The 21,974-nt window shown below is 35.7% G+C and overlaps 1 protein-coding gene across 3 annotated transcripts in view; it reads left to right on the forward strand.

Moving 5' to 3' along the window:
• The window catches only part of LOC150110590 (phosphatidylinositol-3,5-bisphosphate 3-phosphatase MTMR4), a 360,520-nt gene that overhangs the window by 69,186 nt on the left and 269,360 nt on the right, over window positions 1-21,974 (forward strand). For all 3 annotated transcript variants that reach the window (XM_090399896.1, XM_090399904.1, XM_090399910.1), the window contains exon 4: window positions 652-754. In XM_090399896.1, coding sequence (XP_090256022.1) covers window positions 652-754 — 103 coding nt within the window. The remainder of the gene's footprint in view (window positions 1-651; window positions 755-21,974) is intronic.

Here is a 21,974-nt window from a genome sequence, read left to right on the forward strand (position 1 = left end):
CTATCTTCTTTGTCTCTGTAACTCCAGGGATTGATGCTCTTAAATTGCCAGTGTCTGTCTTCAGTTTTGCTTACATTAAGGTTGTTCCAGGAGCTAATTTTTTGCTATTTGTCCTTGTTCCACAAGAGCAATAGTCTTGCTTGAGCAATACTCTTGTTCCACAAGAGTAGTAGTCTGGGTATCTGTACAGCTGACATAACATTTCATTGTGCTATGCTATTGTTTTAGTCTATGGTTTAAACCACTGCAGAATACATCTTGGTTGGTATTCTGTATTGGTTTAAACCACATACATGTGTGTGCATGTGCTGATACCTAGTAATGGAAGTGCACTGCAGGAATACGAGCTTTGGATACTGCCAAAATCTTTATTTCTCCTCCACGTTTCTTATAGGTTATGTTGTGTTTCTTGACCTGTTAAGTATCCCACACTATTTCTTGTTTTTATTGGATAGCAAAATGCAGATCTTCCACTCTTTCCACGATATACTTTCCAGTTTTTGTCATATGTACAAATTATTTTATTTATATGCTGTAGAAGAATGAAAAAAAAAATGATGAATGAATTTAAATTTTAGAATTATCAAAATTACATTAATGATATTCACAATACTTAATATGTGCAAGAATCTAATTTTTGGGAAATTTCAGAAGGAAAAGATACAGTTATGTGGAGTCTGGAGATGGAAGCTGAAAGAATGGGTTTTGATATGAAGAATGTATGGAAGATAAGCAAACTAAATGTTGATTATAAGTAAGTAGTTCATTTATTATTTTTGCTGTTTGGATAGTGAATCTATGGAAAACAAGATGATACTTGTGAAATACAATTATGCATTCTCCAAAATGAACTCCTTTCAAAAGACAAATGGTATGGTGAATTTATGGTCTAATCAAATTCCAGCTATGTTACATTAAAAAAAAAAAAAAACTTCCCATGAGTAGCAAGAAGGGAAACTCATGCCTCTAATCAAAGTGAGTGGCTAAGTTAAGCTATTTTTTTGGTAGAAATTTACTGAACAGCATTAGTACAGAAAATGTTCAAGTATTTTATAAATATTGTTCTCCCCTTCCACATACCTCAAATTAGTAGTGACCAGGAAGCTATTTTAATATATACATCAGTATATATTAAAATTTTCCCCAGTCATATTGGGAAATTACATACTTAAGAGAAAACTAAATAAAAGCTCAAGATGTCATGAACTACATTCAGAGAAAAGACTTTATTAAGCTGTTATTTAAAAAGTTATACTTTGTCTAACTTGAATGTTTCTGATAAATGTCTGGTAATTTATTGGGAAATAGTTTTTTTTTATATGTTCACAATTTAAACAAGGGGGGGGTAAGGTTGAATGTGAAATTTATTTCATTTGCAACCATTTGTTTTCTCACACATAAAAATGAAAACAAGAGTGTAATTGTCATGTATAATTTAATTCCCTTGCTAGCAAAAATAAAACATTCTTTCCACAAATGTCTCTGATCCAGAGTATTATAATAATATGATGATATACACCATTTTGCTACTTAACATGGAAATAAGACTTTTGCTGTAAAATTAGTTGTATGAAACTAGCTGCCACTTATGAGATTAAGTGAAGATTGAAAGCAGTCTGGGTAGTGACTTCCAAAAATCTATGGCATTACACACATCTGTGAAGGAGTGTGCTGTGCATCATGAGATAAAAAGGTATACTTCTAGCCATATTTTGTTGTAGCCATATTCTAAACCAATTCTGTGTTTTAATGATAATGGCATTTCTTAGTTATTAGCTTATAGTCTTATTATTCATCACAACCTCAGGGACCCTAGGTATAGATCTCAAACTCATAGTGAGTAGATACTGACCATGCTTCCTAGAATTAAAGGTGTCTTTTATTTTAGTTGTGAACTGATTGACCTAGAATCCTATTTATTACAAAGATTGAGAAGTGTTGTTTGTAGTCTTCAAAAAAGCTTGATTAATTAAAAAGAACATTTTTGTTCTTTTCAAATGTGGAAAATCAAAGATAGCTTACTCCTTTTGGTCCAACAACACCTTAAATGAAAGAAGAAGAAATACAATACATTAAGTCCTCTTTCTTTTCTGATGGTTAGTGTGTTTTTCTTCAATGAATTTTCATAAACAATATAGGATTTCTCCTTTTTCGATCTCTCAAGATAGTCACCATTCCTTATATTAAAGTCATTTCTGGATGCATTTCTAAGGTAGGTTGATTAATCTTCAGGTGACTTTCCAGCCTATCCTCAATATTTCCTAATTTCTTTGCTTTTCCATATACTATACCATTTATAAAATTTTATTTAACAGATAGAATTAATAATAAAAAAAAATTTAGAAAACATAAAATTAATTTCTTTGTTTCTTTGCAAGTAGATCTAGAGAGGCATAAAACATATCTAGCCAGTTAGTAATTTTGTGAGTACCACTTGTAAGCATACTAACAAGTTACATTACATTTAATTTTATGTTATGGAGTATTAATGTTTTTGTGAATTATATTGTGTACAAACTGCTAAAAATAAATTTAGCCACTTTTGTAATGTTGTGATTAAGTTTTACATTTGTAACTATCAGTGTTTAAGCAGATATAATAATTACTTAAGATTATCTGAAGAAATTCATGATGTTCCTAAAATATTTAACACAGACCTTTTAACCAATTTGGCAAAAAAAAAGATATTAAGTAAATGAGATTTATTACACCTTCTGTTCAAAAAGAAACCGAACTTTTTGAAAATAGAAGAAACTAGTGGTGCCACCTTGTATCTTTTTGCTGTCAAAAGCGGCAGCCTTCATTAGTGTTGTGTCAACTGTTTATGACATTTGCTTCATTAGAAGCTGAGTTATAGTGCCAAGAGTGACAGTGTGTTTTGACGAACGGTCGGAAAATGAGTTTCAAACAGAGAGCTGCGATTGACTTTTGTGTTAAACTTGATAAAAGTTTTACCGAAATGCATCAAATGCTTCAAAAAGCATACAGTGATGAATGGTTATCCCTTACTCAAGTTTACGAGTGGTTTAAGTGATTTCAAAGTGGACGTGAGACGCTTGAGGATGACGAAAAGCCAGGCCGTTTTTCTTTGTGTCCAAAATATTTTAACTTTCTTCTGTCAATATCCTTAAGGAGCCTTAAAGTTCTACTAAGCCATCTTAAAGCCGTCCAAAAACTGGACTGAGCGAAGTTAACATCCAAAAGTGCGTGATTTCATCAAAGAAAACCTGAAATTGTCCATGAGATTGATTGAAGATGAATTGGGGATTCCAAAATCAACTCTGCACAACATTTTGACTGAGAGTTTGGGCCCTCGTAAATTGAATTCCCCACAAATTGACCTCTCTATGTTCACTGGGCATCTAGAGATGCCGTATGGTCATTCCGATGCTCGATGATGTTCCACACCAGGCCTCATCATGTAGTCCTCTTGTTTGCTTTTCTGGCAGCCTCAACTCTCTCTGAAGATCAGTCACTCCACACACGCCATCCATCCATTTCATTGATGGTTTACATCTGCTCTTTTCCTGGGAACTTTGCCTTCTATTACAGTTCTGAGAAGTCATCCTTTCTATGTGTCCAAAATATTTTAACTTTCTTCTGTCAATATCCTTAAGGAGCCTTAAAGTTCTACTAATCTCTTCTAACACCCATTCATTTGTATGCCTTTCAGTATATGATATCCTCAACAGCCTTCTGTAACACCACATCTCAAAAGCAGATATCCGTTTCTTATCTGACTTCTTTAGGTTCCAAGTCTCGCATTCATAAGTTGCTGTTGGAAAAACAGTTGCATCTAAAATCCGCAACTTTGTTCCCATGAAGATAGATCCATCCTTCCAGATTTTAGACAGGTCTCTCTGACTGTTGTTTTAGCCATTCCTAACCTTTTTCTGACATCTTCTGAACAGCAATTCTTCACATTAATAATGAATCCCAGGTACTCAAACTTGCTGCCGTCCTCAATTCTTTCTCCATTAAGATACACTTGTTTCTCAAGAGCTTCTCTGTTTGTTTTTCCTTTGAGAACCATGAACTTTGTCTTGCTAGAATTGAGTTGAAGTCCTCTGTTATTACTGATCTTGTTAACTTTGTCAAGAATTAGTCCTAGTTCTTCCATGTCATTACAAAGGAGTACTGTATCATCAGCGTACCTCAGATTACTCATCAATCTACCTCCTATCGTAATTCCTGTCCTGAGCTCATCCAATGCTTCATGCATGATGTCCTCTGCATATATACTAAACAAGTGAGGAGAAAGTAAACATCCTTGTCTAACTCCTTTTCCAACTTGAAGCCAGTCAGTCAATCCAACACCTGTTCTTACTGTGGCTTCTTACTCCTTATACAAGTTGGCTATCAACCTGATAGTGTGTTGAGGAAAACCCATTCTTTTCATTACTCCCCACAGTTTCACATGCTCAATACAGTCAAAAGCTTTAGAGTAGTCTAAGAAACACATTACCAGAGGGAGTCTGAATTCTTTATATTTTTCTATGATCTGTCTAAGGCAAAGGATCTGATCTCTGGTGCCCCTACTTTTCCTAAAACCTGCTTGTTCCTCAGGCATCTCTGCCTCAACTTTGGCCTCAATTCTATTTAGCATGATCTTTAATAAAATTTTGCTTGCATGAGATATCAAACTAATAGTTCTATAATTCTTGCATGCCTTCATATCACCTTTCTTGTGTAGTGGTATGAAAACTCCAGTCTCTAGGCCATGATCCTGTCTCCCATATCCTTGTAATCAATCTATGAAACACTCTTATCCCTCCATCCCCTGTGGCCTTAATTAACTCTGCTGGGATTTCATCTGCACCTCGGGCCTTATTGATGTTGAGCTGCTTAACTGCTCTTTCAACTTCATGCCTAAGTGGAGGAGGTTCCAAATCAAAATTTTCTTGGTGGGAGGACTCCACATTTTCTTTATCCACTCTGCTATACAGTTCTTCACAGTATTCTTTCCATCTGTTTTTGATTTCCAACTCTTCTGTTAGTAATGATCCATTCCTGTCTTTGATGACATTCAATTTAGGCTTAAACTTGTGCTTTAAGTCACGAACTAAATAAAACATCCTTTTATAATTATGCCTTCTCATCTGGAACTCTATTTCTTCACATTTATTAGTATAGAACTTTTCCTTTTCCTGCTTGATGGCTCTTCTGATTTCTCTATGTAATCTCTTGTATTCTTCAGTCCCTGTGTTTCTTTGTTTTTCCAACCGCCTTCTTTTGATTAGTTCCCATGTTGAATCTGATATCCATGGGTCTCTTGGTTTTCTTATTGGGCCGAGATACGTCTTCGCTGTATCCTGTATTATCATCTTGACTTCTTCCCAAAGCATTTCTGATGAGATTTCCTCATTGGTCTCCAAAAAATCATCCAACCGAGTTGATGTTTCTTCTGTGAATCCACTAGGAATTACTCTAACATCCAATCTAGTAGAATTTGCCTGACCTGGAAGTTTTCGGAGTCTTAGTCTTACTTTGGCTCTTACCAGCTGATAGTCTGTACCACAATCTGCTCCAGGACAAGTATGCACATCAGAGATGCTTGTCTTCCACCGCTGGAGAGTCAGGATGTAATCAATCTGGTGCCTTGATCTATCAGTGTTGGATGTCCAAGTATAGGTCCTTCGTGGATGTTTCTGGAAACAGGTATTGGTAATAACTAATCTGTTAGCACGGGCAACTTCCAACAGTCTTTCACCACGGGTGTTACGTTTACCCAGACCAAACATGCTACACTCCGGCCTGACTCTCATACTCTTTCCCACTTTTGCATTTAAGTCTCGTGATGTACATTATGTCTCTCCTTGGTAGGCAGTCCAAATCAGTTTGTAAGTTTTCATAGAATTCTTCAGGCCTATCCGTGTGGGGTGCATAAACTACCACAATTGATACATTGATAGGCTGAGCCTTAAGTCTAATGGAGAGTATTCTATCATTAATGGGGTTATAACTAAGAAGGCTTCTTGTCTGAGCTGTCTTCAGCTACCACATGATGTTTTGAGTCACCACCTGAGTAAATAACTGGCTTACAATCCTGTCTTTTGAAGTGACCTTCTCCATTCCATCTGGTCTCTGTAATTCCCAAGATGTCAATTTTATACCTATCCATCTCTTTACAGACAATCTCAAGAGTACCCATCTGTAAACCCCAGACATTCCATGTGCCTATGTAAAAATTCCTTTCTAAGATTAATCTTATACATTCTGTGTTGCTCATTCACAGTATCACTGACTTTTGATGGAGACTGTAATATACTTCTCGAACAGGACCCTCTGCCTAAGCCCTGAACGCGGCTCTGATTATTCTGCACGACAGCTGATGCAGCATGAGATGCGTTATTAGGCACAATCATAGTAGCATTTTGGAGTGAAGTCACTGCAAGAAGAAAGTGGTAGGGTTGCAGAGGCCCTTTCCACGTAAGATGAAATAGCAAAATAGGAAAGATTTACCCCTAGCCCTCGAATACTCTAATAGCATTGGGGAGAAGGTAGCAAGAAGGAAGGAAAGAAAAAAGAGGAGGGACCAGTCTACAGATAATATAACAGATGTATATTATATGAAGTAAGGCATGGTCCAGCATCAGGTACCTCGGGTTTGCCATGCCTGTACTCACTAAAGTGAGTCCTTGAGGAGACAAGTTGACCAACAACCAAAAAAATGTATCAAATTGAACACTCCAAGGACCCTATTAAAACCACTTATAAGGACTCGAACTTCCTGTAAACGATAGTTACTGGTGGCAAAACGTGGTGTTTTGAGTATGAGTCTGAAACAATGCACCAGAGTGCTGAGTGGAGACCATCAGAAGAGGGGCATCTGAAAAAAAAAAGTCGCTTGGAGAAGTCAAAAGTAAAGACAATGCTGATTTGTTTCTACAATTCCAAGGGCATTATCCACAAAGAATTCGTTCCACCTGGCCAAACGGTCAATGGTGATGATAATAAATTTAGTTTAATCCTTTATCCAAGTGTGAGCAAACAAAGTTTGCACCTGAAATTATCTTCAGGACTGGGGTCTTTTTATAGTCTAACCAAGTGAAAATATAAATTTATTATAGTCTAACCAAGTGAAAAATAAACTTTCAACATCTTTCTCTAAATCCAGAGTAATTTAAAAAAAAAAAAAAAAAAAAAAAAAAGGTGGCACACCTTTTGGCAACTCCTATAGGTAGAGATGACCTTGCTATTGCTTCTGCCTGGTATCTCCACATCTGGGCATGCCTCCTCAATAAAGGTCTAAACTAGTCTGGGTAGTGGCCCTTCCCTTAATGCATAACATTATACATATCTGCAAGGAGATGTGTTTGCATTATGGGAGATACTGAGATAGGAGTGCTGTAAGCTTGCTCCAACTTTGCAATAAGTTGCCCGGTGTTGTACCACTTTACCCCAGTCCTGAAGATACTTTCAGGTGCAAACTTCGTTTGCTCACACTTGGATAAAGGATCAAACTAAATTTATTATAGTCTAACCAAGTGAAAAATAAACTTTCAACGGTCAATAGTGAGTTTTATCTCAAAGTTTTGAAGCGGTTGATAGCGAGAATTCGCTATGTACAGGATGAATATAGAGATGCAGGCAGCTGGTCACTTTTGCACGATAATGCACCATCTCATCGTTCGAACATTGACGGTTTTTGAGCAAAAACCAAGTTTGTGTGTTGGTCTGTATTCACCGGATTTAGCACCCTGTGACTTCTTTCTCTTCTCCCAACTTCATTTGCTGATGAAAGGAAAGCGATAAGACACCATTGAAAACGTTCAAGCGGCAGTAACTACGACCCTCGACAGTATCCCAAAAACCGATATATAAAACTAATTTAACAAATTAATTGACCATGCCAAGCACTGTATCGAAGCTGAGGGAGAGTATATTGATTGAAATAAATGATTTGAATTTAATTATAATTGGTCTGTGTTTTATTTTCTATCAAAAGTTCGGTTTCTTTTTGGTAAGAGTGTGTATATTAAAGAAGGATTATTAATTTGATGTGTGTGCATTTTTTTGAAGAAATGGATAACTTAATACTTGGTACGGGACTCGATCAGAGCCGAGAAGGTGTATATAATTAAGTGTCGAACATGAACTGATAACTGAGCATATAAATTCTTATCAGATAGCAAAAAACACGAATAAAAATGAATTAAACTATGAAATTTATCATCATCATCATCATCATCAAATTCCTGCCATGTACCCTCAAGGGGTGTACAGGATATGACAGTACTACATGAAAAAATTACATCATTACTAACTTCCTATCTACAATTTTCCTCCAAATCAGTCTGTTACTTGTCAAGACTCCAACATTATCAGATCTTATATTTCTATCGTCTAAGCCACTTTGTACCGTATCAATCCACCTATATCTTGGTCTTCCTCTGGGTCGTTTTGCTGCCAACCTGGCAGAGAACACTTGTTTTGCTAATCTTTCCTCTCCCATTCTATTTAAGTGACCATACCACCTGAGATTAGCTCTGCTAATGCATTCCTGGATGCTGACAATGTCAAGTTCTTTCCTAATATCCTCATTTTTAATATGATATTGCCATTGATGCCATCTGTTCATGCCTCTAATCTTTCTCAGGACTCTCATATCTGCGGTCTCTAGTCTTTGGTCAAGTGTTTTACTTCTGACCCAGCTCTCAGATCCATAAGTTAAAATTGGTTTGAACACAGTCTTGTATACAGCTAATTTAGTGTTCCGACTAATTTCTTTCTTATTCCATATGAATTTATTCAATTGACTTCCCACGATACCAGCTTTGCTGATTCTGTTGTCTATTTCTATATTTAGTTTACCATCTTCAGTAAAAATCGTGCCTAAGTAGCTGAAATGTTTTACTTGTTCCACAGGTTCTCCATTCACAACACAGTTGACATTTTCAATGATTCTGCCTATTTTCATTGTCTTTGTCTTTTTATTGCTGACCTTCATACCATATCTATTACAACAGCTGTTCAATTTAGTCAGAGAATCTTGCAGACTTGTAGCGGATTTATTTAGAAGTATAACATCATCCACATAAAGCAAAGAGCTGACATTAACATCTCCAATTTTGATATCAGGTTTAATACCACATTCCTTCATAATGTGATCCATATAGATAATGAATAACAGAGGGGATAATGTACATCCTTGTCTCACACCAGATTTAACATTAAACCATCTTCCTGTACTTCCTTCAATTCTAACTGCTGACTCACAACTCAAATAAAGACTAAGTATTGCTTGATATAATGCCCCATTGACACCATATAACTGCAGCATATTGAATAGCTTCTCTCTTGCACCTTGTCATATGCCTTTTCCAAATCGACAAAACTTAAATACAGATCTTTGTTATATTCCCATGCTTTCTCGACTATTTGTCGTAAAGTGAAGATCTGATCCTGACAGCCTCTATTTGGCCTGAATCCAGCTTGTTCTTCACCAAGCTTTTCTTCCACAATCCTTCTCAACCGTTTCTCAAGTATACTTGCATAGATCTTGCCAGGAACACTCAGTAGGGAAATACCTCTGTAATTCTCACATTCAGTTTTATTTCCCTTTTTATATATGGGTACTATGAGAGCTCTACTCCAATCATCGGGAATTCGTCCCTCTGTCCAGGCTTTCTGAACTATGCAGTGCAGCCGCTGTAAGACTCTTATACCACCATACTTCAGCATTTCTGGTCGAATATCATCTACTCCTGCTGCCTTTCCACATTTCAAGCCTTTGATGGCTTTTTCTACTTCAACTATGGATATGTATTCCTGACTGCATGCCTGGTCAGTGTTTTTTATCACTGTGCTGTCATCACTGCTTGTTTCATTTAGCAGTTTTTCAAAGTAATTACTCCATACTTCAAGGATATCTTTTTCTCCTGTTTTCATTTCACCTTTATCATCTCTAATTCCTTTTACAGCACTCTTTCCTCCATTACTAAGCTTCTTCAACAACCTCCAGAATATTTTGCCACCTTCTTGATATTTATTTTCTATATTCTTGCCAAAGTCCTCCCATGACTTTTGTTTAGCTAGTTTTACACACTGTTTAGCTTTCTTACATTTGTCTCTGTATTCTGTAAGAGTAAAAGCTGACTTATTTGCCAGGAACTTTTGATATGCTTTCTTCTTTTCCTTCACTGCCTCTTTAACTTCCTGTGTCCACCAGGGAGTTCTGATTTTTTTATCTTTGCACACAACCTCACCACATGCTTCTCTGGCAGAATCAATCAATGTTTCCTATCAGAGTTTGCCACTGAATCTCCAAGGTTTGATTCCTGTTCTCAAACTCTTTCATTTTCTTTTCAATAATATTTCTGTATTTTAGTCTACAGTTTACATCTGAGAGCTGCTCAACTTTTATTCGCTTTAAAACTTTCTTACATGTTATTCTTTTCAATATGAAATTCAATTTTATCCTGCTCAAGACTAAATAGTGATCACTTCCAATTTCAAATCCTCTGTACACTCTGGTGTCCTGCACCAGGGAGAAAACATCACTATCAACAATAACATAGTCAATGAGACTTTTCTTATTCCTAGCCTCTTCTCTCCATGTGAATTTGTGCACATTTTTATGTTGGAACATGGTGTTAGTAATAACCAGTCCATGTCCTGAGCAGAAATCCAACAGATATTTGCCATTATTATTAGCTTTGCTCTTTTCTCCAAATTTTCCCAAAATATTTTTGTATGTCTCACATTACTCTATAAAATAAAAAACAACGAAAAAAACCTGTTATGTACATGGCAAGTCACAACATGATGTTAGCTGTTTTTGTTTAAAGCTTCATCAGATGCAGGACAGAGAAAACTGTGAACTTGCTGCATGTTCCTTTAATATAATAAATCTCTCTTAATTAGCATCTTTTTTTTTTTTTTTTTTAAATCTAGTTAGTTAAAAGGGCTGCTACATTACCAAAATGAATTTGCTTTTTTCGGATCTATGTTAAGTACTTCATGTTGTTATTATTAAGAGAGACCTCGAGGGAGTCAGAGACTCATTGAGGGAGGCCACATACTACACACAACAACTATCATACATATTCTTGAATTCATTCACACTGCTTGTACTTACAACATCCAATGGCAATCCATTCCAATCACACACCACCCTCTGAGAGAAAAATCTAGCCCTCATCCCCCTTCTTAGTGGCCTTCATTCTCAGCTTCCAAGGATGCCCTCTCATCTTTTTCCCACCTTCCATAAATTGAAAAATTCCATCAACTGAAATTCTGTATGACCATTTTAGAAGTTTGTAGGTCTCAATCATATCTCCCCTCTTCCTCCTGTTTGCTAGTGTATGAGTCTACAAATTCTCAGTCCATCTTCATAATCAGTATTCCACAATCCTGATATCATTTTTAACACTCTCCTTTGTACTCTCTCCAGTATATCCGAATCGCAGTGGAAACAAGGAGACGAGACCTGCACACAATAGTCCAAGTGAGGTCTTATCAAGGCCCTGTAAAGAGACAAAATAACATCCTTATCTTTACATGCAAACATTCGTTTCAGCATTGCAATTATCTTTTGAGTTGTACTTGCAATCTTTGCCACATGGTTCCGGAACTTCAACTTCCTATCTATTATTAATATTCCAAGATCCCTAGCATCATCAGTTTCTTCTAGCCGAATCCCACCAATATAATACGACATTCGATATCTAATCACGCTGAAGTGAATGACTTTACATTTACTGACATTGAATTGACATCCTTTTTCCCATGTCCACAATTCCAGCCTATTCAAATTATTCTGCAAGTAATGCATATCAGTAGCATTCTTGATTACCCTACCTGTCTTTGCATCATCAGTAAATAGCTGTATATTGCTTGTTAAATCCTTTCCAATATCATTAATGTATAGTTGAATAACACTGGACCAAGCATCCTGAATTCATAAAAATACTGAGGAAAATCTTCACCAACACATCCCCCCCACTCCCCTCCAAGGATGCCTCACAAATGACATTCCGGGCCTTTCCAGTGATATATAAGCCCAGTATACTGATTACTTACAACTTTACAACACCAACTCCCTTTTCAGAAGAGACTATCCAATCAGGAGAAAAATTTTGCTCCAAGATGGCAGAGGAAAGGTGTTCCTCATGGAAAAAAAAAAATAGATACCCTTGATTGCTAGTGTCTGCAGTCTACAAATTCTCAATCTGTCTTCATAATCAGTATTCCACAATCCTGATATCATTTTTAACACTCTCCTTTGTGTACTCTCTCCAATATATCAGAATCGCAATGGAAACAAGGAGACCAGATCTGAATACAATAGTCCAAATGAGGTCTTATCAAGGCCTTGTAAAGGGGCAAAATATGACCCATAGTAGCAGAAAGGCATGGGACCTTATCAACAGAATTAGGGGGGATTTCACTAATCCATATGAGCATCTGCAGGTAACAGCTAATCAAATTGCTCACCAGCTGCTACTAAATGGAAAATTCCCTAAGAAGCACCCAAAAAATAAGCTGCTTAGAACCCCAAATGAGGAACAAAATTTCATTAACTCAGATTTCACCATCACTGAACTCAACTCTGCCATAAACTTATTCAAACCTAGAAAATCTCTAAGCCTTGATCTCTGTAATGAACAGATTAAACATTTTGGAACAAGGACTAAAGAGTGGTTATTAAACCTATACAACACTTGTCTCAGAACCCTAAGGATACCAACTATCTGGAGGCATGCCAAAGTGGTGGCCTTCTGAAACCAGGGTAAACTCCAACAGAAGCAAAAAATTACAGACCTATATCACTACTCAGCAATCTCTTTAAACTCTATGAACGATTAATTTTGAATAGGCTACAACCACTAATTGAACCCCATCTTATTGCTGAGCAGGCTGATTTTAGACCAGGCAAATCCTGCACATCACAAATTCTCACCTCACTCAATATATAGAAAATGGTTATGAGCAAAAACCAACTACAGGAGCAGTCTTTGTAGACCTATCTGCAGCATATGATACCATAAACCATCTCACACTCAGAAGTAAAATACAGAATAACTAAAGACTATCGGCTTGTCCTCCTGATCCAATCGCTCTTAGAAAACAGACGCTTTTACGCGGACCTGGAGGGTAGGAATAGCTGTTGGCACCTCCAAAAAACATGGCCTCCCCCAGGGAAGTGTGTTTCACCATTACTTTTCAACATCTACGTCAATGATCTCTCCATCTTTCCAGGAACTAGAAATTTTATATATGCTGATGACCTTGCCATAGCTACTCAATCAAAAAATTTCAAGTTGAAACTACTCTATCACTTGCCTTAAATAGTCTAACCACATATTATAGAAGCAATTAACTAAAACCAAACCCCTTGAAAACAGAGACTGGCCTTTTTCGCCTTAACAATAAGGAAGCCAACAGGGAGCTACAGATTTCTTGAGAAGGCTCTAATATAGAACATTCCTGGAACCCAATCTACCTTGGTGTGACTCTTGATCGCACCCTCTCATATAAAACACACATAGAAAAAACAAAGGCAAAAGTGAATGCAAGAAACAATATACTAAGAAAGCTTACCTCATCCAGATGGGGTGCAGACCCTAGCACACTGAGATCTGCCTTGGCTATTCTTCTGCTGAATATGCCGGCCCAGTATGGTCCAGATCCTGCCAAGCTGAAAAACTGGACCCAGCATCGAATGAAAGCTGCTGCTTAATTACAGGATGTATGAAACCAACACCACTAAAATACCTGTATACTTTGGCTGGTATTGCACCCCCCCCCTTTAATTCGAAGATCTGCATTCTCATCTGACGAAAGAAGCAGACAAATGAATGATGAACGCCACCCACTATTCGGCCGACTGCAGTGTCCCAAAGATTAAGATCCTGATATGGCTTCCTGGCAACTGTTGAACCACCTAAAAACCTCCCAGAGACAAGACTTCAACAATGGCTTGCACTATTGTAAAATTCGATGCAGTGAATATTTTCAAGGCTCTTTGCATCGACTTTTACAGAGGTCACATCTAGAAAGCTTACCAGAATAACTTTGTTTGTTACTGTAAATATAATACTAAAAGCCTATGTATAAAGCCCAAAAGGAATTAGCTTGCTCACTTGTATAAACAAAAGATGTCTAAATGTTAAAGCCAAGGGCAGTGCCTTGCCATCGGAATACTTTTTGATGTTAGTGCTCTGATTGAAGTGTAAGAGAACCCTTTTGTTTACAAATTCAGTCTAAGACCACCTTCAAGGTCAGTGGTAAAAGGGGTGGCATGAATCAAACATAGTTCCACAGTCCGGTAAAACAGATTAAAAAATGCACTTAAGGGGAGGAAGAGAAGTTGGCGTTAGTAGAAGATCAAGAGAGTCGCTCAGAAATGTTCGGGGGATCTCAATCCTTCACCCAGGGTTCTGTGGAAGGATGAATATAAGGCATGGATCTTTGCCCATCGAAATCAACATTTTTTGGCTGGGACACACCGAGATCAGAAGGAGGTAAAGAGGAGAAGGAAGTCAATCCACCGCAAGTCATCCAGATCAAATGACGTTGCGACGGACAGTCGCGGAAGCGATTAGCCACGGAGGGAGTAGCTGTGCCAGACCAGAATACTTTTCCACTTAGATGAATCTGCATATGCTCCGATCGTGAATCCTTTCGCCCGAGTTTCAAGACGCTGGGAAATCACATTCCAGACCACACCAACCATTCCGGATGAGACGCCGGTGCTCCAAGATTCTCTAAGGAGAAATCCAAAACCCGAGACGGAGAAGAACCTAAGGACTCTGGAACGAACTGTGAAGTGCAGTAAAGGGATAAAGAACTTATGTGAGTTGTTTGTTACATATTGTTTTGTTTGTGATGTAAGAAAACTATCTAATTGATGCAATGAGTAATTGATGCAAGTTAATAGTTGGAATTTGTAGGTGTATAGACCAAAGCATAATAATTTCCTAAGAAGTAATTAGGCTAGAAGTTTTAATTGTTGATTGTAGTGAATTCTAAAGTTTTATGCTGCCTAATTGCAGAAAATTGCTATAGAAGTTTTGTTCTATGACAGTTTAAACTAGGAGTTATAAGTTTGTTGCAGTGATTCTTGTAAATTTATTACATAATTGCAGGAATTTGCCATAGAAGTTTTATCATATAGGGCCTAGCTTAAACTGAAATTAGAAGAAGCAATTTCCTATTGCGTGAGTTGTATATTCAATCTTAGTATTAATAAACATGCTTGTTATATATTCAAGGAGTGTCGCCTGATCTTTAATATGCAATGCACTGTTTCCAAATAAACTTGATCCTGTAAGCAGGAAGTTAAATGATAGCTACGATAAGGAGCACATAAAAGCCACGACTGTATATTAATCATTGAGAAAGGATTTATGTTAGATAGAGACCTACTGGAAGTTTTACTATTTCTTATACCACGAAGAGACCACTAGTGGTGCAGTCATTAACGAAAACAAATTTCTAGTGCCCTCAGGTATAAGAATATGACATTACGGAAGGTAGATTAAATGCGAACAGAAAGAGTTGTATTAATACAGTATATAGAAAGGAATTAAATATAGAGCAAAGATAAATGTAGATCGCAGAAAGGTATAAAGAAATAGAATAAGCATACATTTTCAATTGTGCACTAATCAATTAACACAACAACAGTAGAAAATCTACACTGTATCCTGAAAATAATACTGGTATTCCAACAGCCAAACATCTTCCACGTGGTGCCCATTTGGACTGGAATACTTGGAAAAGCCTCAACAGACTTTGAACGAAGGATGCTGCAAACAAAACCTCATCAAATGGGGCTACCTCACTAGCCCAGATAACTGTGGGTGTGGGACAACCCAGTCCATGGAACACCTTCTTTGTTGTCCCTTTCTTCCATCACCTATTACAGAAGAGGGCCTTGTCCTGCACAGAAAGAGCAGTTGATTGTGCAAGATACTGGAAGAACATCTGACCATATTGTATATAAGTTATGTATAGTTTCCTTTTTTCATATTTAATTATTATTCCCTGTATAATTCACCTACCAAATTTAAGCTGTTCTCATTTGTAATGTAACCTAATTTGTTATAAATAATGTTGTACCACTTACTTACTACTGTACCACTTGTGTTTGGATACGAAATAAATAACTAGATACCTTAAATCTTGCAGAATCGCATCCCCCGTATACCACTTTTTGATATCTGTCTGTCAGTCAGCCATCCTCTTATATATAATAGTATGTTTATCAGTTTATTATGGGACATGAAGGGAAAAAAACTCAGTGATACATGACCATAATAGCAATGGTATGAGAAACTATGTAATATGTTTTTTTAGTTACCTGTGAGAGAAAACCATGTGTTTAACTGAGGTAAAACTGAACAATAACTGAGAAAACATGAGTAATTTCTGTTATCAGTTTTGTACAAAGCAGCAGCATCTGAAAAACAACCAGAACACGTTTAGGTTATGTTTTTAAAATGAATATCAAGAAATGGTATAATTTAGGGGGGTGGGGGGGATCTTTAATACTACTTTCTCAACTTGTTAAGTTATCCCCTATTAATGGTTAAAATTCTTATTCCATCAGTGGGGTGGGAAATAGATATTGACATTGTAGGTTATTACGATGTCATGATTGGTTGGTTACTTCACGGTTTACTGCTGCAAAATCACTGATAATAAACACAACAGACAATTATGATGTCCCAGTAGAAGTGGTAAGTAAGGTAAAAATACAAGAACTGTTTACAGCATTTAAAAAAAAAAACATACAATTGGCATTATATAAATAAAATTGATGATTCAACTTAATCTGATTTCTTTTGTATTCAACTAAAAATTCTTACTCATCACAGGTGAGCAGACAAGCACATTTTTCAACCCCGAATGTGACTATGCTGTTCTATGTTAACTTATGATTTTCCATTGAATTAATTTTTCTGTCATGTTTGCTTGTTTCTGTATTCCAACTGATCCACACAGAGGATGTCCATGGTAATTTGATAAAAATTTTATAACAAATTGTTTATTTTCTTTCCATTCATTTTTTCCATTTTAAAAATAAAAAACATGTAGAAGTACAAACAAGGGGTACCCAAAAATAACCAAAATCTGAACTTTGCATGTGCACATTTTCTAGTCATGGATAATACTGTTAGGCATCATGAATGTGCAGATTTTGTGCCAGTCTGGCAAGTGGCATCATTCTGTGCGAACTAGTTCATTGTTCTGGCTGCTTTTTTGTTAGTGCTTACAAGCAATTTTGCCGATTTTGTGATGGCTGATCACAAGGAACAGAGAGAGAGAGAAAGTTTATGTGAAATTTTGTTTTCTTTTGGGTAAAACTGCAGCTGAAACTATTATTATGCTTCAGCAAACCTTTAATGGTGATGCTTTAGGTAAAACGCAAGTCTACGAATGGTTTTCCCATTTCAAAAATGGGGACATGTCAGTTGAAAACCAACCACAATCTGTCTGACCCTTGACAAGCAGAAATTATGAAAACGTCAAAAGGTTTACCAGGAAATCAATTAAAATCATCGAAAGACCATTGAGCAAGTTTCTGAAGAGATGAATTTGTCATTGAATTCGTGCCAGAAGATTTGCAAATGAAATGCGTGTCTGCTAAATTTGTGCATTATTTGCTCACAGAGGATAAAAAAAATCGTGAATGTTTGCCACGATTTGAGGGAGCAAGTTCTTAATGACCAGAACTTTTGAAAGTTGTGATCAGGGAGTAGCAGAGATTAGTTGCTGCACCACAACAATGCCCCAGTCTCTCTCCATTTAAATTTTTTTTTATTCCTATGGATAAAGAAAACTATGAAAGGCAGTTGTCAAGGTTTTAGTTTTTACTTTGAATATTTTCATATTATTCTTTTGTGTTACATTATTGAATGTATTTAGCAATCTTTGTGGATCATATTCATTTTCTGTTAGTAAGATTATATCATCAGCATATCCAATTAATTTTTAATTATTATAAACTTTTCCATTTTGTTTACTTCTTTTTTTTATTTCATCCATCATTAAATTAATAAGGTGGGACTTAATAAGTCATCATCATCAATATCCTGATATGCACCATCAATGGGTGTTCAAGGCTATTATGACAGCACTACATGATTAAGTTTACATTGTTAATCTCCTGTCAACAATTTTCCTCTAAATCAGTCTGTTACATGTGAGCACTCCAGTATTGTCATATCTAATATTTCATGTTTTTAAGGTACTATTGAGTGAATCAATCCACCTAGACCCTGTTCTTCCTCTGGGTCTCTTTCTTGCCATCTCAGCATTAAACTTGTTTTGCTAACCTCTCCTCACACATTCTATTTAAGTGGCCATACCACCTTAGATTAGCTCTGTATACACATTCTTGAGTGCTAATAATGATAAGTTCCTTTCTAATATCTTTGTTTTCAATATAATTCTGTTAATTGTATACTGCTAGTTTGGTGTTTTAGCTAATTTCTCTCTTTATTCCATATAAATTTCTTCAGCTACCCACCATACTAGCTTTGATTATTCTGTTGTCTATTTCCATATTTAATTTGCCATCTTCACTAAAATCTTTTATGAAATAGCTGAAATATTTTACTTAGACTTGCACTAGATGTGTTCAGGAGTACAATAACAACTGCACGAAGTAATAACTCTAATACACGTTTTTGTCTCCATAAATTCTTCACAATGAAGAGCTAATTTGACATCTCCAATTCTAATATCAGGCCTAATGCCATTTTCTTTCATGATGTGATCCATATAAATGATAAGAGTGGAGATAATGTGCATCCTTGTCTTATCCCTGATATTTCTTTCAATTCTAACTGCTGACTTACATTTGAAATATACACTGTGTATTGCTCTGTATAATATTCTATTTACCCCATGTAACTGTTAGTGTTTCAGAAAGCTTTTTTTATGGGCACCTTGTCATATGCCTTCTCCAAATCTACAAAACTTAAGTACAAATCCTTGTCACATTCCCATGATTTCTCAACTATTTGTTGTTAAAGTGAAAATCTGATCTTGACAAACATTTCTTTGGCCTTAACCCAGCTTGATCTTCACCAAATTTCTTTTCCAATCTTCTCAGTCTCTTTTCAAGTATGCTATGCTTGTATAAATCTTACCTGGAACACTTAGTAGAGAAATTCCTCTGTAATTCTCACATACAGGTTTATTCCCATTTTTATAGATGGGAACTACTAGAGCTCTATCTGGAATTCAGCCTTCTGAGCAGGCCCTCTAAATTATGCAGTGTAGAACTTTTGTACCTCCATTTCTTGTCAGATATCATCTACCCCTGCTGCCTTTTACATTGCAAGTTTCTGATGCTTTTTCTACCTTAAATATTTATATGTACTCCTGTTTGCATTCCTTTTGAACATTTTATACTACTGTTTTGCTTAATAGGCTTTCAAAGTAATTACTCCAGATATCTAGGATATCATTGGTATGAAGGTCAGCAATAATAAGACAAAGACACTGAAAATAGGCAGAAGCAGTGAAAATATCAAATGCATTTTGAATGGAGAACAAGTAAAAAATTTCAGCTACTTAGGCACGAGTTTTGGTGAAGATGGCAAATTAAATATGGAAATAGACAACAGAATCAACAAAGATACTATGGTAGGAAAATAGTCAACTGAATAAATTTATATGGAATAAGAGAGAAATTAGTCAAAACACTAAATTTGCTGTATACAAGACAGTGTTCAAACCAATTTTAACTTATGGATCTGAGAGCTTAGCTAGAAATAAAACATTTGACCAAAGACCACAGATAGAGTCCTGAGAAAGATTAGAGGGGTGAACAGATTGCATCAGTGGCAATGTCATATTAAAAATGAGGATATTAGGAAAGATATTAATCTCAGGTGGTATGGTCACTTAGACAGAATGGGAGAAGAAAGATTAGCAAAACATGTGTTCTTTGCCAGGTTGGCAGGAGAAAGATCCAGAGGAAGACCAAGATATAGGTGGATTGATACGGTAAAAAGTGCCTTAGAAGATAGAAATAAAAGATCTGATAATGTTGAGGTCTTGACTAGTAACAGATTGATTTGGAGGAAAATTGTAGATAGAAAGTTAGTAATGGTGTAAGTTTTTCATGCAGTACTATGATATCTTGTACATCCCTCTTGAGGGTACATATCAGGAATTTGATGATAATGAACTAGGATATCATTATCTTCAGTTTTCATGTCATTTTTATGATTTTTGATTCATTTTACAGTACTCTTATCTCAATTTCTAAGCTTTTTCAATAGTCTCCAAAACATTTTGCCTCCTTCCTGATATTTATTTTCTGCATTCTTACCAAAATCTTCCCATGGCTTTTGTTTGGCTTATTTTGCATACAGCTTAGCTCTGTTACATTTTATATATGTGTGAAAGTCGAAATGGCGACTTTTTTTTTGGTTTTATATTAAACTGAAGTTTTATTCTGACATGGTAATTGTTTCCATAATTTTTAGATGAATTCTGCCTTCCTTCCTTCACCGTGTATGAAGGAAGGGAGCTTCATTCCATATTTTAATAGTTGATTTTGTATCTTATATATTCCAGCTGATTTTCTGTTGTTTTTCAGTTCCTTAAGGATTTATTTAGCCAGCTCTGTTATCCTGTATGTAAAACATTATCTTTGGTTGTATTATCTTTATTTATTGTTTTTTGTGTATAGATTTTGAAAAAATCTCTTGGTAAATTTGATAACTATTTCCTTTTCTCCAATTTAATATTTGTTAGTTACTTTTTGAATTCACGTAATTCTTCAAGTACCATGAAAATTGTGTTCTAATTTCTTGCAGTAGTTATTCCAGTATTCTTGTTTAATTTTTCTTATCTCACTGTTTACTTTATTCCTCTTCTTATCTATGATCCATCTTTGATTAGTTTTTGTACCAACTGTTTTTTTTTCTCCTAATGCTTCTTTTGCTATGCTTTATGCACAGTGTATTTAAAGGCTGCCCATTTTTTTTATATTGTTTTTTTTTTTTGTCTTATTTTTTCAAATTTATATCATCATCATCATGCATATCAAGAATTTAGGCCTAGCATGGCCTGTTCCGGCTTTAGAAGTCATCGTTGGATCATTTAGGAGGACGTCCTGGTTTTCTTTTTCCTAATGGCTTGTACTTTAAGGCTTGTTTTGGTAATCTTTCTATTTTCATTCTTTGAACGTGTTCCATCCATCTATGTTTATATTTTTTAATATTTTCTATTACTGGTTCATGGTTTAATTCTTTCATAATTTCTTCATTTCTTTTGTGATCAAATAGGGTATACTTTGCAGTTTTTCTCATAAACTTCATTTCTGCTGTTGTTAATTTTTGTTTGTCTTTATGTTTTATTGTCCAGATTTTGCTTCCATACATTAAGACTGGTAGGGCTCATGTATTGTATACTTTTAGTCTGGTTTGTTTTTGAACTAGGTTTGGTTTAAATATAGAGTTAATTACACCTGTTATTTTTAAATATTTTGCAATTTTTACGTTTATATCTTTTTCATTTTCATATGTGATTGCACATCCTAGGTAGTTAAATGAATTCGCCTGTTCTAAGATCTTGTTATCTATTACTATTTTAGTTCTTGCTGTATCTTGTCCTTTAAAGGCCATAGTTTTTGATTTTTCTGTTGATATTATCATACCATAATCTTTGGGTATCTCATTTAGATCTACGATAGCTTTCTGTAGTTTATCTTCAGAATTTGTAATTATTATTTGGTCGTCGGCAAAGAGGAGAGTGTTTAAGTTTAATTCCTTGATGTAAATTTTTATTCCATTCTATTATTATTTCATTTAAGTGGATATTAAAAAGAGTTGCTGAGAGGGGACATCCCTGTCGGACCCCTTGGTTTTTCTCTCTCATATGTGATAGCTCGTGATTTAATCTTAATTGTATTTGATTATTTTCATATATACTTGTGATAGCTTTTAGGATATTATTTGGTATTTGTCTTTCTTTTAATATGTTAAATAATGTTTCTTTTAACT

This window comes from Typopeltis vanoorti, chromosome 1 (genome assembly GCF_054136105.1).
Source record: "Typopeltis vanoorti isolate ZY-2024b chromosome 1, IOZ_Tvanoo_1.0, whole genome shotgun sequence".
NCBI classification, from domain to species: domain Eukaryota; kingdom Metazoa; phylum Arthropoda; class Arachnida; order Uropygi; family Thelyphonidae; genus Typopeltis; species Typopeltis vanoorti.